The sequence below is a fragment of the Salvelinus fontinalis genome, chromosome 2 (assembly GCF_029448725.1).
Source record: "Salvelinus fontinalis isolate EN_2023a chromosome 2, ASM2944872v1, whole genome shotgun sequence".
Lineage (NCBI taxonomy): Eukaryota > Metazoa > Chordata > Actinopteri > Salmoniformes > Salmonidae > Salvelinus > Salvelinus fontinalis.
In genome coordinates, this window is record NC_074666.1 from 18,134,238 (window position 1) to 18,154,994 (window position 20,757).

A 20,757-nucleotide genomic window follows, 5' to 3' on the forward strand; every position below is an offset into this window, starting at 1 on the left:
AAAACTAGTTTTTCAACCACTCCACAAATTTCTTGTTAACAAACTGTAGTTTTGGCAAGTCGGTTAGGACATCTACTTTGTACATGACACAAGTAATTTTTGTTTACAGTTTACATTTTTGTTTTTGTTTACAGACAGACTATTTAACTTATAATTCACTGTATCACAATTCCAGTGGGTCAGAAGTCAACATACACTAAGTTGACTGTGGCTTTAAACAGCTTGGAAAATGACAGAAAATGTAATGGCTTTAGAAGCTTCTGATAGGCTAATTGACATCATTTGAGTCAATTGGAGGTGTACCTGTGGATGTATTTCAAGGCCTACCTTCAAACTCAGTTCCTCTTTGCTTAACATCATGGGAAAATCAAAAGAAATCAGCCAAGACCCCAGAAAATAAATTGTAGACCTTCACAAGTCTGGTTCATCCTTGGCAGCAATTTCCAAACGCCTGAAGGTACCACGTTCATCTGTACAAGAATAGTACGCAAGTATAAACACCATGGGACCACGCAGCCGTCATACCGCTCAGAAAGGAGACGCGTTCTCTCCTGGAGATGAACGTACTTTGGTGCGAAAAGTGCAAATCAATCCCAGAACAACAGCAAAGGACCTTGTGAAGATGCTGGAGGAAACAGATACAAAAGTATCTATATCCACAGTAAAACGAGTCCTATATTGACTTAACCTGAAAGGCTACTCAGCATAAAAGCCACTGATCAAAAACCGGCATAAAAAAGCCAGACTACGGTTTGCAACTGCAAACCATTGGGACAAAGATCGTATTTTTTGGAGAAATGTCCTCTGGTCTGATGAAACAAAAATAGAACTGTTTGGCCATATCGACCATCATTATGTTTGGAGGAAAAAGAGGGAGGCTGGCAAGCCGAAGAACACCATCCCAACCATGAACCACGGGGGTGGCAGCTCCATGTTGTTGGGTGCTTTGCTGCAGCAGGGTCTGGTGCACTTCACAAAATAGATGGCATCATGAGAAGGACAATTGTGGATATATTGAAGCAACATCAAGACATCAGTCAGGAAGTTAAAGCTTGATTGCAAATGGGTCTTTCAAATGGACAATGACCCCAAGCATACTTCCAAAGTTGTGGCAAAATGGCTTAAGGACAACAAAGTCAAGGTATTGGAGTGGCCATCACAAAGCCTTGACCGCAATCCTATAGAAAATTTGTGGGCAGAACTGAAAAAGCATGTGAGCAAGGAGGCCTACAAATCTGACTCAGTTACACCAGCTCTGTCAGGAGGCAAATAATTCACCCAACGTATTGTGGGAAGGTTGTGGAAGGCTACCTGAAATGTTTGACCCAAGTTAAACAATTTAAAGGCAATACATTAAATTAGTATTTGGTAGCATGTAAACTTCTGACCCACTGGGAATGTGATGAAATAAATCATTCTCTCTACTATTATTCTGACATTTCACATTCTTAAAATAGTGGTGATCCTAACTGACCTAAGACAGGGAATTTTTTACTAGGATTAAATGTCAGGAATTGTGAAACACCTTAGCCAAATACATTTAAACTCAGTTTATGTGAACTTCTTACTTCAACTATATATATATACATATATCTCATCAAAAAAAGAAGCGTCCTCTCCCTCTCAACCAGATACTATTTTCTGCAAACTTAACATGTGTACATTTTTGTATGAACATAAGATTCAACAACTTAGACATAAACTGAACAAGTTCCACAGACATGTAACTAACAGAAATAGAATAATGTGTCCCTGAACAAAGGGGGGGTCAAAATCAAAAGTAGCAGTCAGTATCTGGTGTGGCCACCAGCTGCATTAAGTACTGCAGTGCATCTCCTCCTCATGGACTGCACCAGATTTGCCAGTTCTTGCTGTGAGATGTTACCCCGCTCTTCCACCAAGGCACCTGCAAGTTCCCGGACATTTCTGGGGGAATGGCCCTAGCCCTCACCCTCCGATCCATCAGGTCCCAGACGTGCTCAATGGGATTGAGATCCGGGCTCTTCGCTGGCCACGGCAGAACACCGACATTCCTGTCTTGCAGTAAATCACGCACAGAACGAGCAGTATGGCTGGTGGCATTGTCATGCTGGAGGGTCATGTCAGGATGAGCCTGCAGGAAGGTTACCACATGAGGGAGGGGGATGTCTTCCATGTAACGCACAGCGTTGAGATTGCCAGCAATGACAACAAGCTCAGTACGACGATGCTGTTACACACCGCCCCAGACCATTACGGACCCTCCACCTCCAAATTGATCCTGCTCCAGAGTACAGGCCTCGGTGTAACACTCATTCCTTCGACAATAAACACAATGCCGACCATCACCCCTGGTGAGACAAACTGCGACTCATCAGTGAAGAGCACTTTTTCCCAGTCCTGTCTGGTCCAGTGACGGTGGGTTTGTGCCCATAGGCAAAGTTGTTACCGGTGATGTCTGGTGAGGACCTGCCTTACAACATGCCTACATGCCCTCAGTCCAACCTCTCTGCCTATTGCGGACAGTCTGAGAACTGATGGAGGGATTGTGCGTTCCTGGTGTAACTCGGGCAGTTGTTGTTGCCATCCTGTGCCTGTCCCGCAGGTGTGATGTTCGGATGTACCGATCCTGTGCAGGTGTTACACGTGGTCTGCCACTGCGAGGACGATCAGCTGTTCGTCCTATCTCCCTGTAGCGCGGTCTTAGGCAGTATGTACATTGCAATTTATTGCCCTGGCCACATCTGAGGTCCTCATGCCTCCTTGCAGCATGCCTAAGGCACATTCACGCAGATGAGCAGGGACCCTGGGCATCTTTCTTTGGTGTTTTTCAGAGTCAGTAGAAAGGCCTCTTTAGTGTCCTAAGTTTTCATAACTGCGACCTTAATTGCCTACCGTCTGTAAGCTGTTAGTGTCTTAACAATTGTTCCACAGCTGCATGTTCATTAATTGTTTATGGTTCATTGAACAAGCATGGGAAGCAGTGTTTAAACCCTTTACAATGAAGATCTGTGAAGTTAGATTTGTAAAAATTCAAATTTCTTTGAAAGACAGGATCCTGAAAAAGGGACATTTCTTTTTTTGCTGAGTTTATATGTAGCATTTAATCACAGTCTAAGACTACCATCTGTTGTCTTTCTTGGCACTGGAAAAAAAACTGTCTAGCCAGGGTTAAGCAACTAGATTCAGCCGCGGGACGATTGTTTTATTCTTGATTGGATGGTCGGGGGGCCGGAACATAAATAAAATCACTGGCTGCCAGTTGTGGAACCCTGGTCTAGAGCCCTGCCGCTAATGTAAAGTAATCTTCCATTAAAACATTTTCTTTGTTGTTGTATTTGTTATCTTCATCACTTTTTGTCCATATCGGCCAGCTCTAGCACCCCCCTACATAATTTCTCTTTTAAATCGTTATGGCACAAAATATTTCTATATATCACTAAATGGATTTGTGTCCTTAACGCCCAGCTCTGTAATGCCAGTGTTAGTGTTATTTCATAAGTAGCAACCTTAACTCTATGGTTAACCGGAGCCATATACCATATGTGTTGCTCTATGGCGCTGTGGTTAACTATCTGTTTTTAATGAAACACTATCATGTCAACTTTGATACAGTGCCTGTCAGTTGAGAAGTAAAAGGGAGATGTCAGGTTTTGTTCCTTTTTGTTAACTGTCGATGGAACCCTTCAGTTCTCTTATATGTGTGGGAAGGGAAAACTCCCACACAACCCCCATGACTATAAAAACAGCAGTTCATCTTTTACTTGGTGCATGTTTTTAAAGCGTTATAAAATATCCCACATGGGTTTGAGTGTGTGGCATCGCTCTCTGTGTGTGCAAGCGTGCACTGTGCACGCTCGTTAGTGCGTGAGAAGGGGTTTGTGGGGGTGTGTCGGTTGGCTCTCGTGACCTCACCCACTTGCTCTCTGCATGGTACCTCTATTGAGAGGAATGCCACCTTCCAGCCATGCTGTGAGAACCCAGCAGCCCCTGTGTACAGGCCGCGTCATCCCTCTGTAGTCTGGAGGTATGGGGTACACAGGGCTGCTGAGAGAATAGACAGATCCACATAGCCCATGCATTGCCTGAGGGCATGTAGCTAGAAGCTTATAGAGGGATAGATGGCCTTACTCCAGGCCTCTGAATGGTGGGGGAGTCTCTCCTGTGTCTCTCCGTTCCACTCCTCCGCTGGTGATGCCTCTGCATCCTCTCTCTCTCTCTCTCTGTCTGTCTCTCTGTCTGTCTCTCTCTCTCTGTCTGTCTCTCTGTCTGTCTCTCTCTCTCTCTCTGTCTCTCTGTCTGTCTCTGTCTCTCTGTCTGTCTCTCTGTCTGTCTCTCTGTCTGTCTCTCTGTCTCTCTCTCTGTCTGTCTCTCTGTCCCCCATGACCTGAGTTTTTATGTCCAGGGCTAGAAGAAGATCAGTAAGAAGATCAGTAAGAGCCCTTCATTAGCTGTCCCTCTCACCATTCCTCCCTGGCTCCTACTTCCAGCCCAACCCTGCTCTCTCCTCTCCCTCCATTGTCTCTGCTAATAAAAAATATATAATGTAATTGGGGAGCAGTGCCTCAGGAGAGCTCTATTTGTTTTTGACCTACTTAATTTTATTTAGAATGGGAACCACTGATGATTAATTGGGAGGGGTGGGGGTGGAAGAAGTGGCGTATTTCCCCAAAAATAACATTATTATTATAGAGCCGTCATTGTACTCCCCAGGTTTGGCGTTTCTGTGTAAAGACTACAATGCTCATGTGGATATAACTGTAGAAGCCAGTTGTGGGTGGTTTTCCATTTGTGGTCTACCTCCTCCTCTCTAGTTGTACTCAGCTGTAAACATGTTTTGAATGTTCCATACTCAGAGTTTAGCTTCACTGCTCATTATTTTTGTTTTGTCGTTCATTGCGCCTCAAACCGTCTCCAATCTTTTACAAGGGTCACAATCTCACCAGACCAGTTCTTCATCCACAACGGCCAAGTTTCTATCTTCCTCTGAGCGGGTAGATATTAATTGACCAATCAGAGGGACACTCAGTGCATAGACAGACAAACACACGCACACAGCCTACTTGCGCCCTGGTGGGGTGATGTCATGTGTATTATCAGTAATTAGTGGCCTGTTAAGTTCAGTGGCTGCAGGGCTGGCTTGGTGTATGTGACAGTGCCCAGTGGGATTAGTGCTGGCAAACCAGAGCTGGGGCTACACTGTACTGGCAGGCTGGACTACTGGATGTCCAGAGAGCGAGAAGGGGAGGGGTGATGATGGGGCTGGGGCTACACTACTGGCAGGCTGGACTACTGGATGTGTGGTACTGATCTACTCTGCTGGAAGGGGGGAGGAGATGGAGGGAGAGTAGAGGATGGGATTTATGACAAAAGGAGATAAGGGGAAGTAGCAAAGGAGAGGGAGTGGAGGAGAGCGTGGGATGAGAGTGGAGAGGATGGAATGGGAGGTGTGAAGAAGATATTGAGTGTAGAGGTAGACGGGAGGGGGCGGACCCTTTACATACCACTCCCTATGACAGACTACTTTGAGTTTGCACAGTCAGACTGGCATTTTTGTATTTCTGAAGTAGGGAAACAACAATGCACTGCTTGCATCAGATCATTCATTTAGAGATTTGGGAGTTGTGGTCTGTATATCCCTACATATCCCAATTCAGGGAATAAGTGAACCATAGCTAATGCACCTCTTTGTTGGCCTGAAATGAAGAAATGCCATGCCTACAGTAAGAGATAATTAGCATTTAGCGCTCATCACGGGGACATTACAGATAGGCTGGAAACAGGGTGCGACCTGAGTATTGTATTCTCAACTACGATAAACTACAGTCATGAAAATACATTAATGATAGTTGCCTTCAGCGCTATATTCTCAAGGTTAGCTGGGAGAATGGAACGGTAGCTAGCTGCTTCAAATTCCTGGTGGACTGATAAAGGTTTGTGTCCTTGAGGAAAGCAGTAGAGCTTTGTTTACTGAAGAAAATCTGACATGAAAGTGTAGTGGTTCAGGTTAAACCTTGAGATTCAATTTGGAGCCAAGGTACATTTCTGAAACTGACTATAGGGGCATGGCTGAGTCAGGAGAAAAGCCCGACTTTACCAAAGACGCAAGAACAATGTCGACAGAGTCAGACAGACCGGGACATTGAGTGTAGTGTACACAGGTGATGCCACTCCCTGTTTTGCCTCTCAAATTAGCCCCACCCTCTCCGTGCAGGGGAGTCACATGACGATGACCTCATCTTTAAATGGCCCCATGTAAGTAACCGAACCTTTGTCTCACTCCTGGTGCTGCTACAGCCAGTATAATAGAGGTTGTTTCCCTTTTGCGCTTTTTTACTATTTTCTTTATTAGTTCAATACTATTTAAGGTGACTTTAAATGTCCACAAAGGTGCCACCCTACAATGTACTATTATAATTATGTGAAGAGGTCCCTTAATATTTGTCCTCAGAGACTTTCAGTCTGACCTCACCAGATGGATACTGTAGTACTGGTCTACCTGTTCTGAATCAGAACTCAGGAATGAACGTGTCCTTGTTTTCAAATCCGCTTGTCTGGTTCTCTTCTCACTAACGTCTGCCCTTTGATTTCCAGTACGTAGGCCCTCTTGGAGTTTTTATAGGATTTGTTTTATTGAGCCACGTTATTACATGTGGTATGTACAAGATTGTAGTCTGTGTGTGTCTGAGATTATGTCTCAGTGTGAGAGGGAGTGCTTGTTGCCTGTCTACCCCAGTGCCTCAGGCAATTTAATTTCCTCTCCTTCACCTTCTCTCATCGCTTTGTTATTGCTGCCGTTGCTCTGATCCCAGTGAAGTTAGTTTGAGGGCTCCATGTCTCTCCTGGGATCCAGGTGGAATGCATTACGGTTTACGTGGCTAATAGGTACAAGATGTAGCCTTGGCAGCCCTGCCGTGGGGTCAACAACAAGGCTCCCCAGCCGAGCTGTTAGACATCTCACAGTCCACCATCCCTCCGGTTCTCTTTCTCTTTGTTTTCTTTTCGCTCGCTCCCTCACAGCCCACCGTCTTTCCGTTCTGTTCGTCTCTCTGTTTTCTCTTCCCTTCCTCTCTCCCTTGGCGCTTGCTGCTGTGTTCATTAGGAGGCCTACTCAGTTTTTCCTCTACTCTCCTCCAGTGCGTGTGTATGATGGTGATCACTGCACACAACACAAGCCCCCGTCTCTGACAAGCTCCATTGAAAATGTTGAATATTATGCCTACCTACGTGTATGTGTTGTCTGCCTGCGATGTGAGAGAATTGTTTGACCCTCCCTCCTCCTTTCCCTCCTTCGTGCCGTGGTTGTGGTGTTTTGTTTACTTTGCCTCCGTGCTGCTCGTGTGCGGCTCGTTGTCCGTTGGCTCCACCTTGACTCCATCTTCTGGCTTCTCCTCTGAGCGCTTTGTTAGAGGGGAGGGGGAGAGACAGACGGGGGTAGGGGAGGTGAAGGTAGGGCTGGGGGCTGCTGCTGAGCTCAGGTCATAGCAATGTCTCTGTTGACACAGCAGGTGTTACTTTGACTCCACAGTAGGGCTTTGTTTGTTCCATGCCATACCTCAGCAGCACAGAAAGGAAAGGTCAAAAACAAGCCAGAGCCAGGCATAGGACATTAGGGAGATAACAATACACTGACTCTTCATTTCAGTGTCTGTTGTTTTAATAAACAGAGACGGGGGTGGGCTTTGCACTCACTCTTAATAACCAGCTTTGACTTGGATTATTCATCCAGGCTTGTTTTTCTGAAAAGTTTGAACTCCTTTACACCCAGCTATCTCCCTCTAATTCTCGGTCTATTCCCTCTCTTTCCCTCCCTCATTTTCTCTTCCTCCCTCCACCCCCAGGTGATCCTGTACTCTGGGGACAGGGCCTATGAGGACTACTACCCTGCAGTGAAGGGGCGGGCCCACTTCAACTCACCCGACCCGAAGAATGGCGATGCTTCCATCAACCTGACTGGTCTGAAGTCCTCAGACACGGGGACCTACCAGTGCAAGGTGAAGAAGGCCCCGGGCATCCGCAGCAGAAAGATGCTACTGACCGTCATGGGTGAGTGGGTTGCCATTGGTGACATTTTTACTTTTTAAGCAGCCGCTACTCTGCTATCTACAGTTGAAGTCAGAAGTTTACATACACCTTATGCCAAATATATTTAACCTCAGTTTTTCACAACTCCTGACATTTAATCCTAGTAAAAATTCCTTGGTTAGGTCAGTTAGGATCACTTTATTTTAAGAATGTGAAATGTCAGAATATTAGTAGAGATTATTTATTTAATCACATTCCCAGTGGGTCAGAATTTTACATACCGTAATTTCCGGACTATAAGCCGCTACTTTTTTCCCACGCTATGAACCTTGCGCTTTATACAATGACGCGGCTAATTTATGGATTTTTCCCGCTTTCACAAATTCATGCCGCCAAAAAACTGAGCACCGTCACATAATGTGACGTAAATCGAGCGCGCTCAAACTTTCCATCATTCTGATTACGGTAGTCATTTTGTCACCCTCATCATGGCAAAGACACGGAGAAATGCATATGATGCAGCTTTCAATTTGAAGGCGATCGATCTGGCTGTTGGAAAAGGAAATAGTGCTGCTGCACGGGAGCCTTAATGAGTCGATGATAAGACGTTGGAAACAGCAGCGTGAGAAACTGACTTAGTGCAAAAAGACAACAAAAGTTTTCAGAGGAAAGAAAAGCAGATGGCCCGAACTAGAAAATGAGGCTTGGATGAGTTTGCCTCCGGATGAAAGTGAGGAGAGCGCAATGAAAACGATCCAACATCGGATGAAGCAATTCTGAGGCTATTCAACTCCGACACCAAAGGAGATGACTTCAGTGGTTTCAGTGCACAGGAGGAAGATAGTGACCAAGGACTTTCTTGGTAGGCTATTGTTTACTGCTATTTAAAAAAAAAAATATGTTACAAGCCTGTTACGTTAAAGCCTATTTATTTTTGTTACAAGCCGTGTTTCGTTAAAGCCTATTTATTTTTGTTACAAGCCGTGTTTCGTTTAAAGGCTGTGTAAAGTTAATTTGTTTCAATGTACCGGTAGGCACCTGCGGCTTATAGACACGTGCGGCTTATTTATGTACAAAAAAAAGAAGTAAAAAAAAATCAGTGAGTGCGGCTTATATTCAGGTGCGCTTAATAGTCCAGCAATTACGGTACACTCAATTAGTATTTGGTACCATTGCCTTTAAATTGTTCAACTTGGGTCAAACGTTTCGGGTAGCCTTCCACAAACTTCCCACAATAGGTTGGGTGGATTTTGGCCCATTCCTCCTGACAAAGCTGGTGTAACTGAGTCAGGTTTGTGAGCCTCCCTGCTCGCACACGCTTTTTCAGTTCTGCCCACATATTTTCTCTGGGATTGAGGTCAGGGCTTTGTGATGGCCACTCCAATACCTTGACTTTGTTGTCCTTAAGCCATTCTGACACAACTTTGGAAGTATGCTTGGGGTCATTGTCCATTTGGAAGACCCATTTGCGACTAAGCTTTACCTTCCTGACTGATGTCTTGAGATGTTGCTTCAATATATCCACATAATTTTTTTATCTCATGATGCCATCTATTTTGTGAAGTGCACCAGACCCTCCTGCAGAAAAGCACCCCCACTACATGATGCTGCCACCCCCGTTCTTCACGGTTGGGATGGTGTTCTTCGGCTTGCAAGCATCCACCTTTTTCCTCCAAACATAATGATGGTCATTATGGTCAAACAGTTGTATTTTTGTTTCATCAGACCAGAGGACATTTCTCCAAAAAATACCATGGTGTTTATACTTGCGTACTATTGTTTGTACAGATGAACGTGGTACCTTCAGGCATTTGGAAATCGCTCCCAAGGATGAACCAGACTTGTGGAGGTCTACAATTCTTTTTCTGAGGTCTTGGCTGATTTCTTTTGATTTTCCCATGATGTCAAGCAAAGAGGCACTGAGTTTGAAGGTAGGCCTTGAAATACATCCACAGGTACACCTTCAATTGACTCAATTAGCCTATCAGAAGCTTCTAAAGCCATGACATCATTTTCTGTCATTTTCCAAGCTGTTTAAAGGCACAGTCAACTTAGTGTATGTAAACTTCGGACCCACTGGAATTGTGATACAGTGAATTGTAAGTGAAGTAATCTATCTGTAAATAATTGTTGGAAAAATTACTTGTCATGCTCAAAGTAGATGTCCTAACCGACTTGCCAAAGCTATAGTTTGTTAACAAGAAATGTGTGGAGTGGTTGAAAAACGAGTTTTAATAACTCCAACCTAAGCGCATGTAAATTTCCGACTTCAACTCCAAGCATAATGCCTTTTAAATGGTGCATGTGGCTGACTAGATAAGTGTTTATGTAATACCCCTCTAGAATGACGTGGTGATATGTTTAATATTCCTAGTAGTGTGTATTGATCTAGCATTTTCCTTGATATTGCAATCCCATTCGATCCATATACGGTAGGAAAATGGCTGTCAATATAGATGACATCAAAATAGCCTACTAAATGTAGTAAAGTGTTGTAAAATGTACATTAATGCTACCTTGTTCTGAAATGATGTATGCTAAGTGTTTTGCTTTGCCATTAAGTGATGGTGTGATTGATGAGCATCAAACATAATGTAATGTCGCCTCAGCCAGCTGTTTCGTTGTTGCTAAGTGACAGTAAAGTAGTGTAAAATGAAGTGATACGGGCCTTATGACAGCCACTCAACTAGCCAACCGCGTATCATACATGACAGTGGGTATAGAATAGGCAGAACATTCATAGTGATGTCTGCGCAATCAGACTTGCCGTGTATGGCTGCTCGGTGAGTCAACTTTACTCTGAACATACAGAAACTCTGTCACTCAACCAGTCAGCATATTTACATATGAAAAGCGGTGTGGGCTGACGGCTGTGGTCAAACAACATATTATTATTAGAGCCCTGCACTGATGAAGGATTTCTCATAAACGATGTGTTTGCCTGAATAAAATGTGATTAGGACACGGTTGTTTTCCTGGTTAACCACATCTCTCTACTGAAAAACTGGTTTTGTGACATGATCTGTTGGTGTTATATTTACCTTCCTTTACCTTGAACTAGACAAAAACAACCTGTCTTTTTAGCCATTCCTTTACACCAGCAAGGCTTGCTCGAAGCCTCTCTCAGGTCTACAGGAAAGAAGGTTAGATTTGTTCAGTGTACCTGAGCCAGCCAAGGAGAGATGGGCTTGAGCAAATACCTAGGCAGGCCGATGGTGATGGTCCTTAGGGAGCTGTGCAGAGGAATTTCTTGGCCACAGAGCTGGTCATCTTGTGTCTTTACTAGTTTAGTGCCGCCGTCTTGTAGTGGGTCTGACAGGCCTAAAGGCATTGACCCCTGCGGCAGAGCTATTCCTGTTCTAGAGGAGAGCAGTGTGACAAGGAGACAGGAAGACATCTTGCCTGCGCCGCAGTTTACCTTCAGGTCAATATCGTCACCAGAACGTAAATGCTCCCGAGCGCATTGGCAGGGACGGACACGGTCACACACTCTCAGGAAGTAGACACACACACAGGGGCATTTGTCCTGAGTTCAGGTAACGTTAGGAGCTGTGTGCGTGTTGTGTCCCTGTATGAAGATCGACAGTGAAGGTAACAGAAGGAGAGGGCACACCTGCAGTCAGTACAGCACACCTGCAGTCAGTACAGCACACCGGACAGGCATGTCAGCAACCCTCGCAACCGATCAGTGTCTGCCGCTACCTCACTACAGCTTTCGGCAGCCAATCACAATTCCTCTCTCCCTGGCCTTAGTCCCAATCACTATCTCATTAGCCATACGTCATTACAGTATTTAACATGCCAATCGCTCCCTGACCTGAGTCCAAACAACCAATCAGCCCTGCCTAGACCTCTCTAAAGCCAATCTTTCTGTCTCCCTGGCCTCAGTCCCAACCGATCCCTCATTGTCTTTATAGCCACCCTATTGTGGTCTACCACAATGTATCACTCTCCCTCTATCTGTGTCCTATCAGTACCTCAATATAGTCCAGCACAGCCAATACATCTCCTTATCTTCAGCACTTCATATTACACCACATCCATATAGTCCACCACAACCAATCTCACACTCTCTACAGTATCTGTCTCAATACATTATTTTTCTCTTTTTACCTCCTCTCGTTTGTATCACCCCCCCGGTCCATCAGCACTTCCATTTCTCCTCCCCTCTCTCGTTCTGTCCATCCTGACCCCTGCCTTTTAGTGCAGCGCCCAGCCCATACTAATCTATGTGCTGCCGTGTCCCACAGGACAGGGCTGTCTGGTGTTAATCCACATGGTTCTGCCTGATAAGTCCCTGTCCCTGATCTCCCCTCCCTCTCCTCTCTCTCCCCTCCCTCTCCCTGGGCTTTGTTGTTACAGCGCCCATTAGCAAACCATGATGTCAGCGCTCTAGCACAAAGCTCTATCCGAGAGACACACGGCGAGAGCGAGAGATGCACACAGAGAGCGACAGAGCGATATACACACAGACGCACACACACATTCACACACGGCCAATCAGGCTTCCTAAAGACGACAATATTCAGAATGCCCCTTCACCTTCCACCTCTGGCTTAGTACCCATACCTCATCCCACCCCCATCTCTCCTCTCCAGCAGACAGACAGACAGTGAGTTCAGTTGGTCTGTTCATCTTTGACTTACACTGGATCCGGCCTGGTTTCAATTTGGAGCTTTGTTTGCTTTTGAATTCTCATCTCATCTCCTGCCAACAGACTGAGGAAATTGTTTGCGTACCCTTGGCTTTCCCAGAGAGGCCCTACCCTGTGTGTGTGTGTGTGTGTGTGTGTGTGTGTGTGTGTGTGTGTGTGTGTGTGTGTGTGTGTGTGTGTGTGTGTGTGTGTGTGTGTGTGTGTGTGTGTGTGTGTGTGTGCACGTCACTCTCCAATCTTCATCATCTTTAGTGACAGCACCTGTAATGACAGCAGCTGTATCAATTACCCTGATTACTGCTCTCATTATGCTGATGACTGCTGCTATGAAGGACACACACACACACACACACACACACACACACACACACACACACACACACAGAGCTCAGCAACCTGCCAGGGGGGTGTGCATTGGAAAATCAGGAAGGGTTTGTGTAGCTTCAAGCTAATTTCTGTTTTCCGCCATGTATGCCATCTCTAATAGCTTATGCCCTCTCCCCCTCCTCCCTCTCCCCTGGCAGTGAGGCCGTCCAAGCCCAGATGCTCTACTGAAGGCCCCACCCAGGAGGGTAAGGACGTGGTGCTGAGGTGTACATCCAGTGAGGGGACCAACCCCCTGCAGTACACCTGGGAGAAGACCAGCGACAGCAAGATTCTGCCTGCCTCAGCCGTGCTAGGTAACACACACAGGATGTAATTATACACAGAGTATACCAAACATTAGGAACACTAATATTGAGTTGACCCCCCAAGTTGGCTGGATGTCCTTTGGGTGATAGACCATTCTTGATACACACAGGAAACTGTTGAGCATGAAAAACCCAGCAGCATTGCAATGCAATATTTGACACAAACCGCCGGGCACCTACTACCATACCCCGTTCAAAGGCGCTTACATTTTTTGTCTTGCACATTCACCTTCTGAATGGGACACAGTCCATGTCTCAATTGTCTCTAGGCGTAACAATCCTTCTTTAACCTGCCTCCTCAATCAGCTACACTGATTGAAGTGGCTTTAACAGGTTACGTTTAAAGGGATCATAGCGTTCACCTGGATTCACCTGGTCCGTCTGTCATGGAACGAGGTGTTGTTAATATTTTCTATACTCAGTGTATTTATTGAAGATTTTCACAGAACACAATGTGGTTACACAAGTTTTCTCCATCCTCAGATGGGACAGATGATTTCAAACAGAATGGATATTTACTGCCAACTCAAGTAAATGGACAGAAATGTTTCTGAAAGGTTTTTGGCTACTTGAACGTGCCCCTGTAACCTCTCCCCCACTCTCTGTCTGTAGACCCTGTGGGAGGCACCATGAATGTAAGGAACGCGTCCACCAGCTCCTCAGGAACCTACCGCTGCACAGCTAAGAACCGCGTGGGCATGGAGGAGTGTATTCTACAGCTTGGCATCACTCCCCGTGAGTCCCTCAACGCCCCCTGATTCACCTTTATCTGGTCTTTAATTGAAGACTATTAAAAAAATATCTATTTTTCAGGTGTGGATTTGTGCTTGGACCTGTATTGGCTGTAGTCAAGATGGTAGAATTGTGTAATTTTATCATGTATTTTTTTTTAATGATCTGTGGTCTAGCACCCAACACTGCTGGTATCATAGCTGGAGCCATCATCGCTGTGCTGCTGGCCCTCATCATCATCGCCATCGTCCTCTTCTGCTGCTGCCGCGCCCGCCACAGGAAGAAGTACGAGAAGGAGATCTCTTACGAGATCAGGTACGGGCAGTGCATTATTCCACCATTGTACAGCACTGGCATTAACTGCATCCAACTGCTATTACATTAGATATGTGTTTGACATTTGCTTGACAAAAATGCACTGCGATAGAATGGCCAGACATAGTAAACATACACATTAATGAAGAACAACAGAAATGACAGCTTAATGACTTGACCCCTCCCTTCCCCATAACATAACTACCCCCCGCCCTCATATTCTCAATATGGCACATCCCCTTGGTGTCCAGGTCACTGAGCATTGCACATAATGTCATTGCACAACACTAACTTTCAATGTCCATGATTCCACATATAACAGTGTCGTATACAGTACATTACAACTATCGTAATAGCATTGTGGGAAGAGTGTATAGGTTCCTCTAAAGGTTGTCTTTTATTTCGGTAATTTGGCTGCTGTAGCTTGCAATAAATCAAAGCAAGCGTGACCGTGCCACGTTCTCTGGCCCCAGCTCCTCCCCATCCGGTCACGCACACAGCAGAACACACAGCAGAACACACAGCAGAGCACACAGCAGAGCACACAGCAGAACACACAGCAAAACACACAGCAGAGCACACAGCAGAACACACAGCAGAGCACACAGCAGAGCACACAGCAGAGCACACAGCAGAGCACACAGCAGAACACACAGCAGAGCACACAGCAGAGCACACAGCAGAACACACAGCAGAGCACACAGCAGAACACACAGCAGAGCACACAGCAGAGCACACAGCAGAGCACACAGCAGAGCACACAGCAGAGCACACAGCAGAGCACACAGCAGAACACACAGCAGAACACACAGCAGAACACACAGCAGAGCACACAGCAGAGCACACAGCAGAGCACACAGCAGAGCACACAGCAGAGCACACAGCAGAGCACACAGCAGAACACACAGCAGAACACACAGCAGAGCACACAGCAGAGCACACAGCAGAGCACACAGCAGAACACACGGGGAAAAGGTTGTCACACCATCAGCGCTTTTCTCTTTTTTCCCCTTCCTCAAATAAACGTCTGTGTTAATCAGTTTGGGTGGTTTATTTGTTCTGGGAATCCTGTGTCTGTACTGCCCAGCCCCCCTGGACACAGTGTTTCATCCACACAGCATCCTCCCTCTCTCTCTCTCTGTCCCTCTGTCTTTGGGTCTGCAAGCATCAGCCTGGACACTGTCTATTTGCCTGGCAGCACAGTGCAGCACCATAAGAATTAGCCCAGTGAACTCTGTGTCTGTGTGCCCAGTCCTGACACACACACACACACACACACACACACACACACACACACACACACACACACACACACACGGCGGCACGCATACAGACACTAAAACACGCTTAGGGATATTAATGCACACACAAACACTTGTGCCCCTCAGGCTCAGTTTGATTGAGCTCTTTAATGGATTATTGCAGGTTATTATGTGTTAATTGTGTTGCTCTGGGAGTAGAAAGGGGTTGGTGGGAATGAATGTTGCTTAGTTACCACTGTTGAGAATCTTACTGTGGCTGATCAGAGCTGGCACAGCTAGAACTACATTCCATCGTCACTAGCTATAATCTTTTTCACTACCTTTCACCCACTTTGTCTGTCCCTTCTCTCTTTCTCTCTCTCTCTCCCCTCCCTCTTTCTGTCTCCTGTCTCTTTCACCCGACTCACCCTCTCTCTTTCAGTCAGTCAGTCTGTCCTCTCCCTTTTTCTGCCTGTCTCCTCTCTCTGTTTGTCTGTTTCTCTCTTTCACCCTCTCTTTCTGTCTCCCTATCCCAATCTGTCTCTCTCGGTCTTTCTCTTATATCTCATTGTTTATCTCTCTGACTCTGTCTAGCTGGACACCTAGGTGAAATACCAAGTGAATGTGAAAGGGGAGTGGAAAAGCTTGTCTCTTGTTGTTTACATGCCCATCTCACTCTCTTCCCCCCCCCCTCAGAGAGGACGTTCCCCCTCCGAAGAGCCGCGTGTCGACGGCTCGCTCTTTCACCAGCGTGGGCAGCCAGCGTTCCTCCCTGGGCTCCATGTCCCCCTCCAACCTGCACGAGTACGCCCTCAAGCCCCAGTATGACAAGATCCCCTCCGTGGAGGAGTATGAGAGGCCCCCCAGCCACACACCCCTGCCACCGCCTGTCGCCAGCAAGATAGCCGGCCGTAACCTCAGCCGCATGGGCGGCATCCCCGTCATGATCCCCGCCCAAAACAAGGACGGCTCCATTGTGTAATGGAGAGAGAGAGAAGGAGAAAGGGAGGGGTGGGACTGGGGGACACTAGCCAGAGAGGAGGTGGGGGGGCTGGTCTGGCAACTGGAGAAATGAAGGGGTGGGACTGGGGGACACTAGCCAGAGAGGAGGTGGGGGGCTGGTCTGGCAACTGGAGAGATGGAGGGGTGGGACTGGGGGACACTAGCCAGAGAGGAGGTGGGGGGCTGGTCTGGCAACTGGAGAAATGAAGGGGTGGGACTGGGGGGACACTAGCCAGAGAGGAGGTGGGGGGCTGGTCTGGCAACTGGAGAAATGAAGGGGTGGGACTGGGGGACACTAGCCAGAGAGGAGGTGGGGGGCTGGTCTGGCAACTGGAGAAATGAAGGGGTGGGACTGGGGGACACTAGCCAGATAGGAGGTGGGGGGCTGGTCTGGCAACTGGAGAAATGAAGGGGTGGGACTGGGGGACACTAGCCAGAGAGGAGGTGGGGTGGCTGGGCTGGGGACTGGGCTGACTGATTTTATGTCCTCCACCACTCATCAGCTGTGGTGCCGTACTGAGGAGAAAAGAGATGCAGTACTGTACCATATCACATCAGGCCCACTATGAACTATTTACTGAAGGCAAAAAACAACAGAGCCTTTTATGAATTTTTCTTCCTGATCTTTCTGACAAGCAGACACAAAAATACTAGGGTGGCTAGCTACATTTTAATGGTCAATTCAGAAAGGTTGCTTTGTACATAGTTGAATGGATGGTGATTTTTAATCTAGCTGGCCCTGTCCATAGAGATGTGTGCAGAGCCGACCAAGGTCTCTGATTGGCCTATGGTGGGTTTGTACTGTGAAAGTATGACAGCTGTATGCGTGTTTTTCTGGGCGTGGGAAATGTACAGTCCTACTCCACAGTCTTTGAATGAAATGCCAAAAATATAATCAGACAAAAGTTTTTATCAAATCTCTCAGTAACATTTTTAAAATAATTTTGCATATTTGACAATAACCCCTCCACACACACATTTGTTAAATCTATTTTAAGAATAGGGGTTGCTGAAGGGATTTAAAATTTCTGCTTTTCAAATGAGTTTGTTGTCATGTGGTTACCTTTATATAGATGTTCATTCCACTGGTTGGACTGGCTGGTGTAATGGGCATGTTTGCCAGCCCTGAGAACACTTGACCAGTTGAATGGTGCAGCTTGGGCTGGGAGGGACGGACGGTCAGGGTTGGTTAAAGGCACGGGAGGAGGGAGTCACCCCATCTTGTTAAGCCACCCCATCTTGTGATTGGTGGATTGTTGTTTCTTTGCCGGGCTTACACCCCATCTTCTCCCTTTCTCCCCGCCCCTCTCTACAAGTTCCTAGAACAGGCAGTGTTTTGGAGAATAGGGGTGTGTGGCTTCACTGAACAATCATATTTGATTGTGTTTGACTGCCACCAGCTCAGGCCCCCAACCCTTCTGACCCTACCAGTACACCCCTCCCCCAACACACATTTCTTATTAGCAGGATGACCGCGGTTACACTGTTCGCTATTATTAACCATGTCTGTTGTTTAACCATCCAACCCAAAGGTCTCCCCACAGTCGTTCCCAGGAAACATTCTGGATTTGGGACCGCATACCTAGGATTCAATATCACAATGAACCACCTCTTTCAATGGTCATTATTCAGTTTAGTGGTTCATTCATGCGTCACCATTTGTGAAGGATAAATGAAGGATGTACATGTTTGTTACAGTATGTTACATGATATATGGAAGGAAGTGGGTGTTAAGGGGAAGAAGTAAACATTAGAATACTGAGTCACAGGTGTTCACGGGTTTAGGCTACACCTACAGTAGAGTAACTGTTCTCTAGGGTTCCCATGCTGTAGCTCTATCAGTCAGTCAGTCACAACAGGCTGGTCCCAGTCTTACTCACAGCCCAAGTGCTTCTGCTCAGCCCAGATGACTTGTTTCTGTGATTGACATCACTGTGCCTTGTTTGTACTGACTTGTATCACACACACATACTGTTGTTGCCACAGGCCCCTAAGTAGATGTCTGTGTCTCAGTGGACACAGACACCTCTCTGGTTGTGTGCTAGCCTTTTATCGTTGATGTGCGCCATACATGTATGTTTTGTAGCCAACTATCATTGCCATGTATGGTGCTTGGCACAATAATTGGCTTCAGTACATATAGTTTGGCTATAATGGAACTGTAGTCCCAGGCCTACATCAGGCATAATAACCAGTCCACTTTACATGGTTCTGTATCCTGTGTAATACTGCATTGCAGTTTACATTAGCTCTGTATTTAAACTCTTGCAATGTTTTAAAACATTTCCCAAACATTGATTCATACAGTTGTTGCTTCTTTTTTAATTCATTATTTAATGTTTCTGTTTTATTTGTATGAAGGATTTGGTTGTATGTGTAAAAGTGACACTCTCTAGAACTTAACCCACCACACTTACTCTAATGCTATGTATGATGCTCTGCAGTACTTTGCTTGGTTAATGTGTATCTATAACATGATCTCTGGGCGTTATCAATAACAGTAGAGGGTGAAACGCCTGCTCATTCAGCTTGGCACTACTGTAGCTCTGTTTCAGGATCCACATTAGCATCTTAGTTAGAATGAAGATTAATGATTATTTGATGGATCAGCCATGTTATGGATTGTATAAGTTTGACATGGATGTGTGTGTGTCCAGATTCTAAATAGTATACTAGCATGGTTATTGTAACAGAGCCCAATTCTGTGTGTGAATAGAATGTAGTAGATTTGGGGTGGAGGTGATGGGTGTAGAGCGCTTTCTGAATTGTACAGTAGCCCCGCGCCTCTCCTCATTGTGGCAGGTGTAACTTCACACCCATGGGACAGCAGCCACATCCTCCTGCTGCACTGAGGCAGGATGTGAAGTAAAACCCACCCCATACACTACCCCAAGGTGGAAAAGCTGTCAGTTCTCTCCAAGCCCAGGGAACTGTGTGTGTGTGTGTGTGTGTGTGTGTGTGTGTGTGTGTGTGTGTGTGTGTGTGTGTGTGTGTGTGTGTGTGTGTGTGTGTGTGTGTGTGTGTGTGTGTGTCTGGAGGGGGCCCAGATATATATAGATAGTATTTTAGTAGAATAGACTTTCAACTGCTGACAAACTGTACAGAGTCATTAGGGAGTCATATTGTACAGTCCCTCAACTCTGGAAATTAATGATTAGAACTACTAACATGATATTTACTGTAGCTTTTAAAAGAAGTATACTAATATTGTATGAATATTTTTATTTCGGGGGTTTGTTTGCACATTGTGTGATCAAACCTGTTTTAATTTTTCTTGGTGTGTCATTTTTGTGCTGTATTTTTAAAATAATAAAAGGACATCAAATGAAAAAAAGAGTCCTTTCTTTTCCATAGCAGCAGCTGTTGACTTTGTCTTAAATCATAGTGCTTTTCTCTAACCAGGTCTCAGCAGCCAGCCTATCTTTATCCTCTGGAGCCCTGGCTGGCCTCCTGCAGGCTTCCACTCTGATTCATTTTAATCAGGCAGTGATTTTCACCCCTAACGCCAGTTGAGGTGACTTTCTAACCTCTAATGACTATAATTAATCAATGAAGCACAGAGGCACTACGATCAGAAACCGCCTGGCAAAAAGCCACAGCTCCATTGAAACAGTCAGCACTAGAGCATTACGTATACTAGCCTGATTCATACTATAGGGCGAGTTGTACCGGACTGGCCTCGGTACGCATCCACCAGAGTTGTTTGAGCCATGCTGGAAAGGATAATGTGAAAATAAAATATCAGAGCCAGCACAGCCTGGTTCGTGTTGGGCATATCGTTTGAATCAAAACTGTGTAGGGGAGCCCGGTGGAAATTGTAACAACTTGAATTTCTCCAAACAGAAATAAGCTTAGAGTAATGAAACTCACTCAGTACATGCCTGTTTAGGTTCTATCCCTACTAGAAAGGTTTTTGCCAAATATCTACATTTGCTCGTTTTATATGCAAATGTTTGGTTTTTAGGGGTGAACTTAGTTTTTTCCACCGGCTGTATATATTTTTTGTACTGTCCAATATTTCAAACTAGCATAATGTTCATCACCATGTTGGCTAAATGTCACAACTCTCTTGAGTTTGACTGCTAAGGTTGGGGGCAATTGTAACGGAGTGTTAAAA

At 45.8% G+C, this 20,757-nt stretch overlaps 1 protein-coding gene across 1 annotated transcript in view; it reads left to right on the forward strand.

Moving 5' to 3' along the window:
• The window catches only part of LOC129813201 (coxsackievirus and adenovirus receptor homolog), a 65,532-nt gene extending 45,558 nt beyond the window's left edge, over nucleotides 1-19,974 (forward strand). Inside the window, exons 3-7 of the mRNA XM_055865473.1 lie at nucleotides 7,821-8,025; nucleotides 13,183-13,338; nucleotides 13,963-14,085; nucleotides 14,259-14,397; nucleotides 16,335-19,974. Of these exons, the coding sequence (XP_055721448.1) occupies nucleotides 7,821-8,025; nucleotides 13,183-13,338; nucleotides 13,963-14,085; nucleotides 14,259-14,397; nucleotides 16,335-16,620 (909 nt within the window). The 3' untranslated portion in view covers nucleotides 16,621-19,974. The remainder of the gene's footprint in view (nucleotides 1-7,820; nucleotides 8,026-13,182; nucleotides 13,339-13,962; nucleotides 14,086-14,258; nucleotides 14,398-16,334) is intronic.
• Nucleotides 19,975-20,757: the final 783 nt, after the last annotated feature.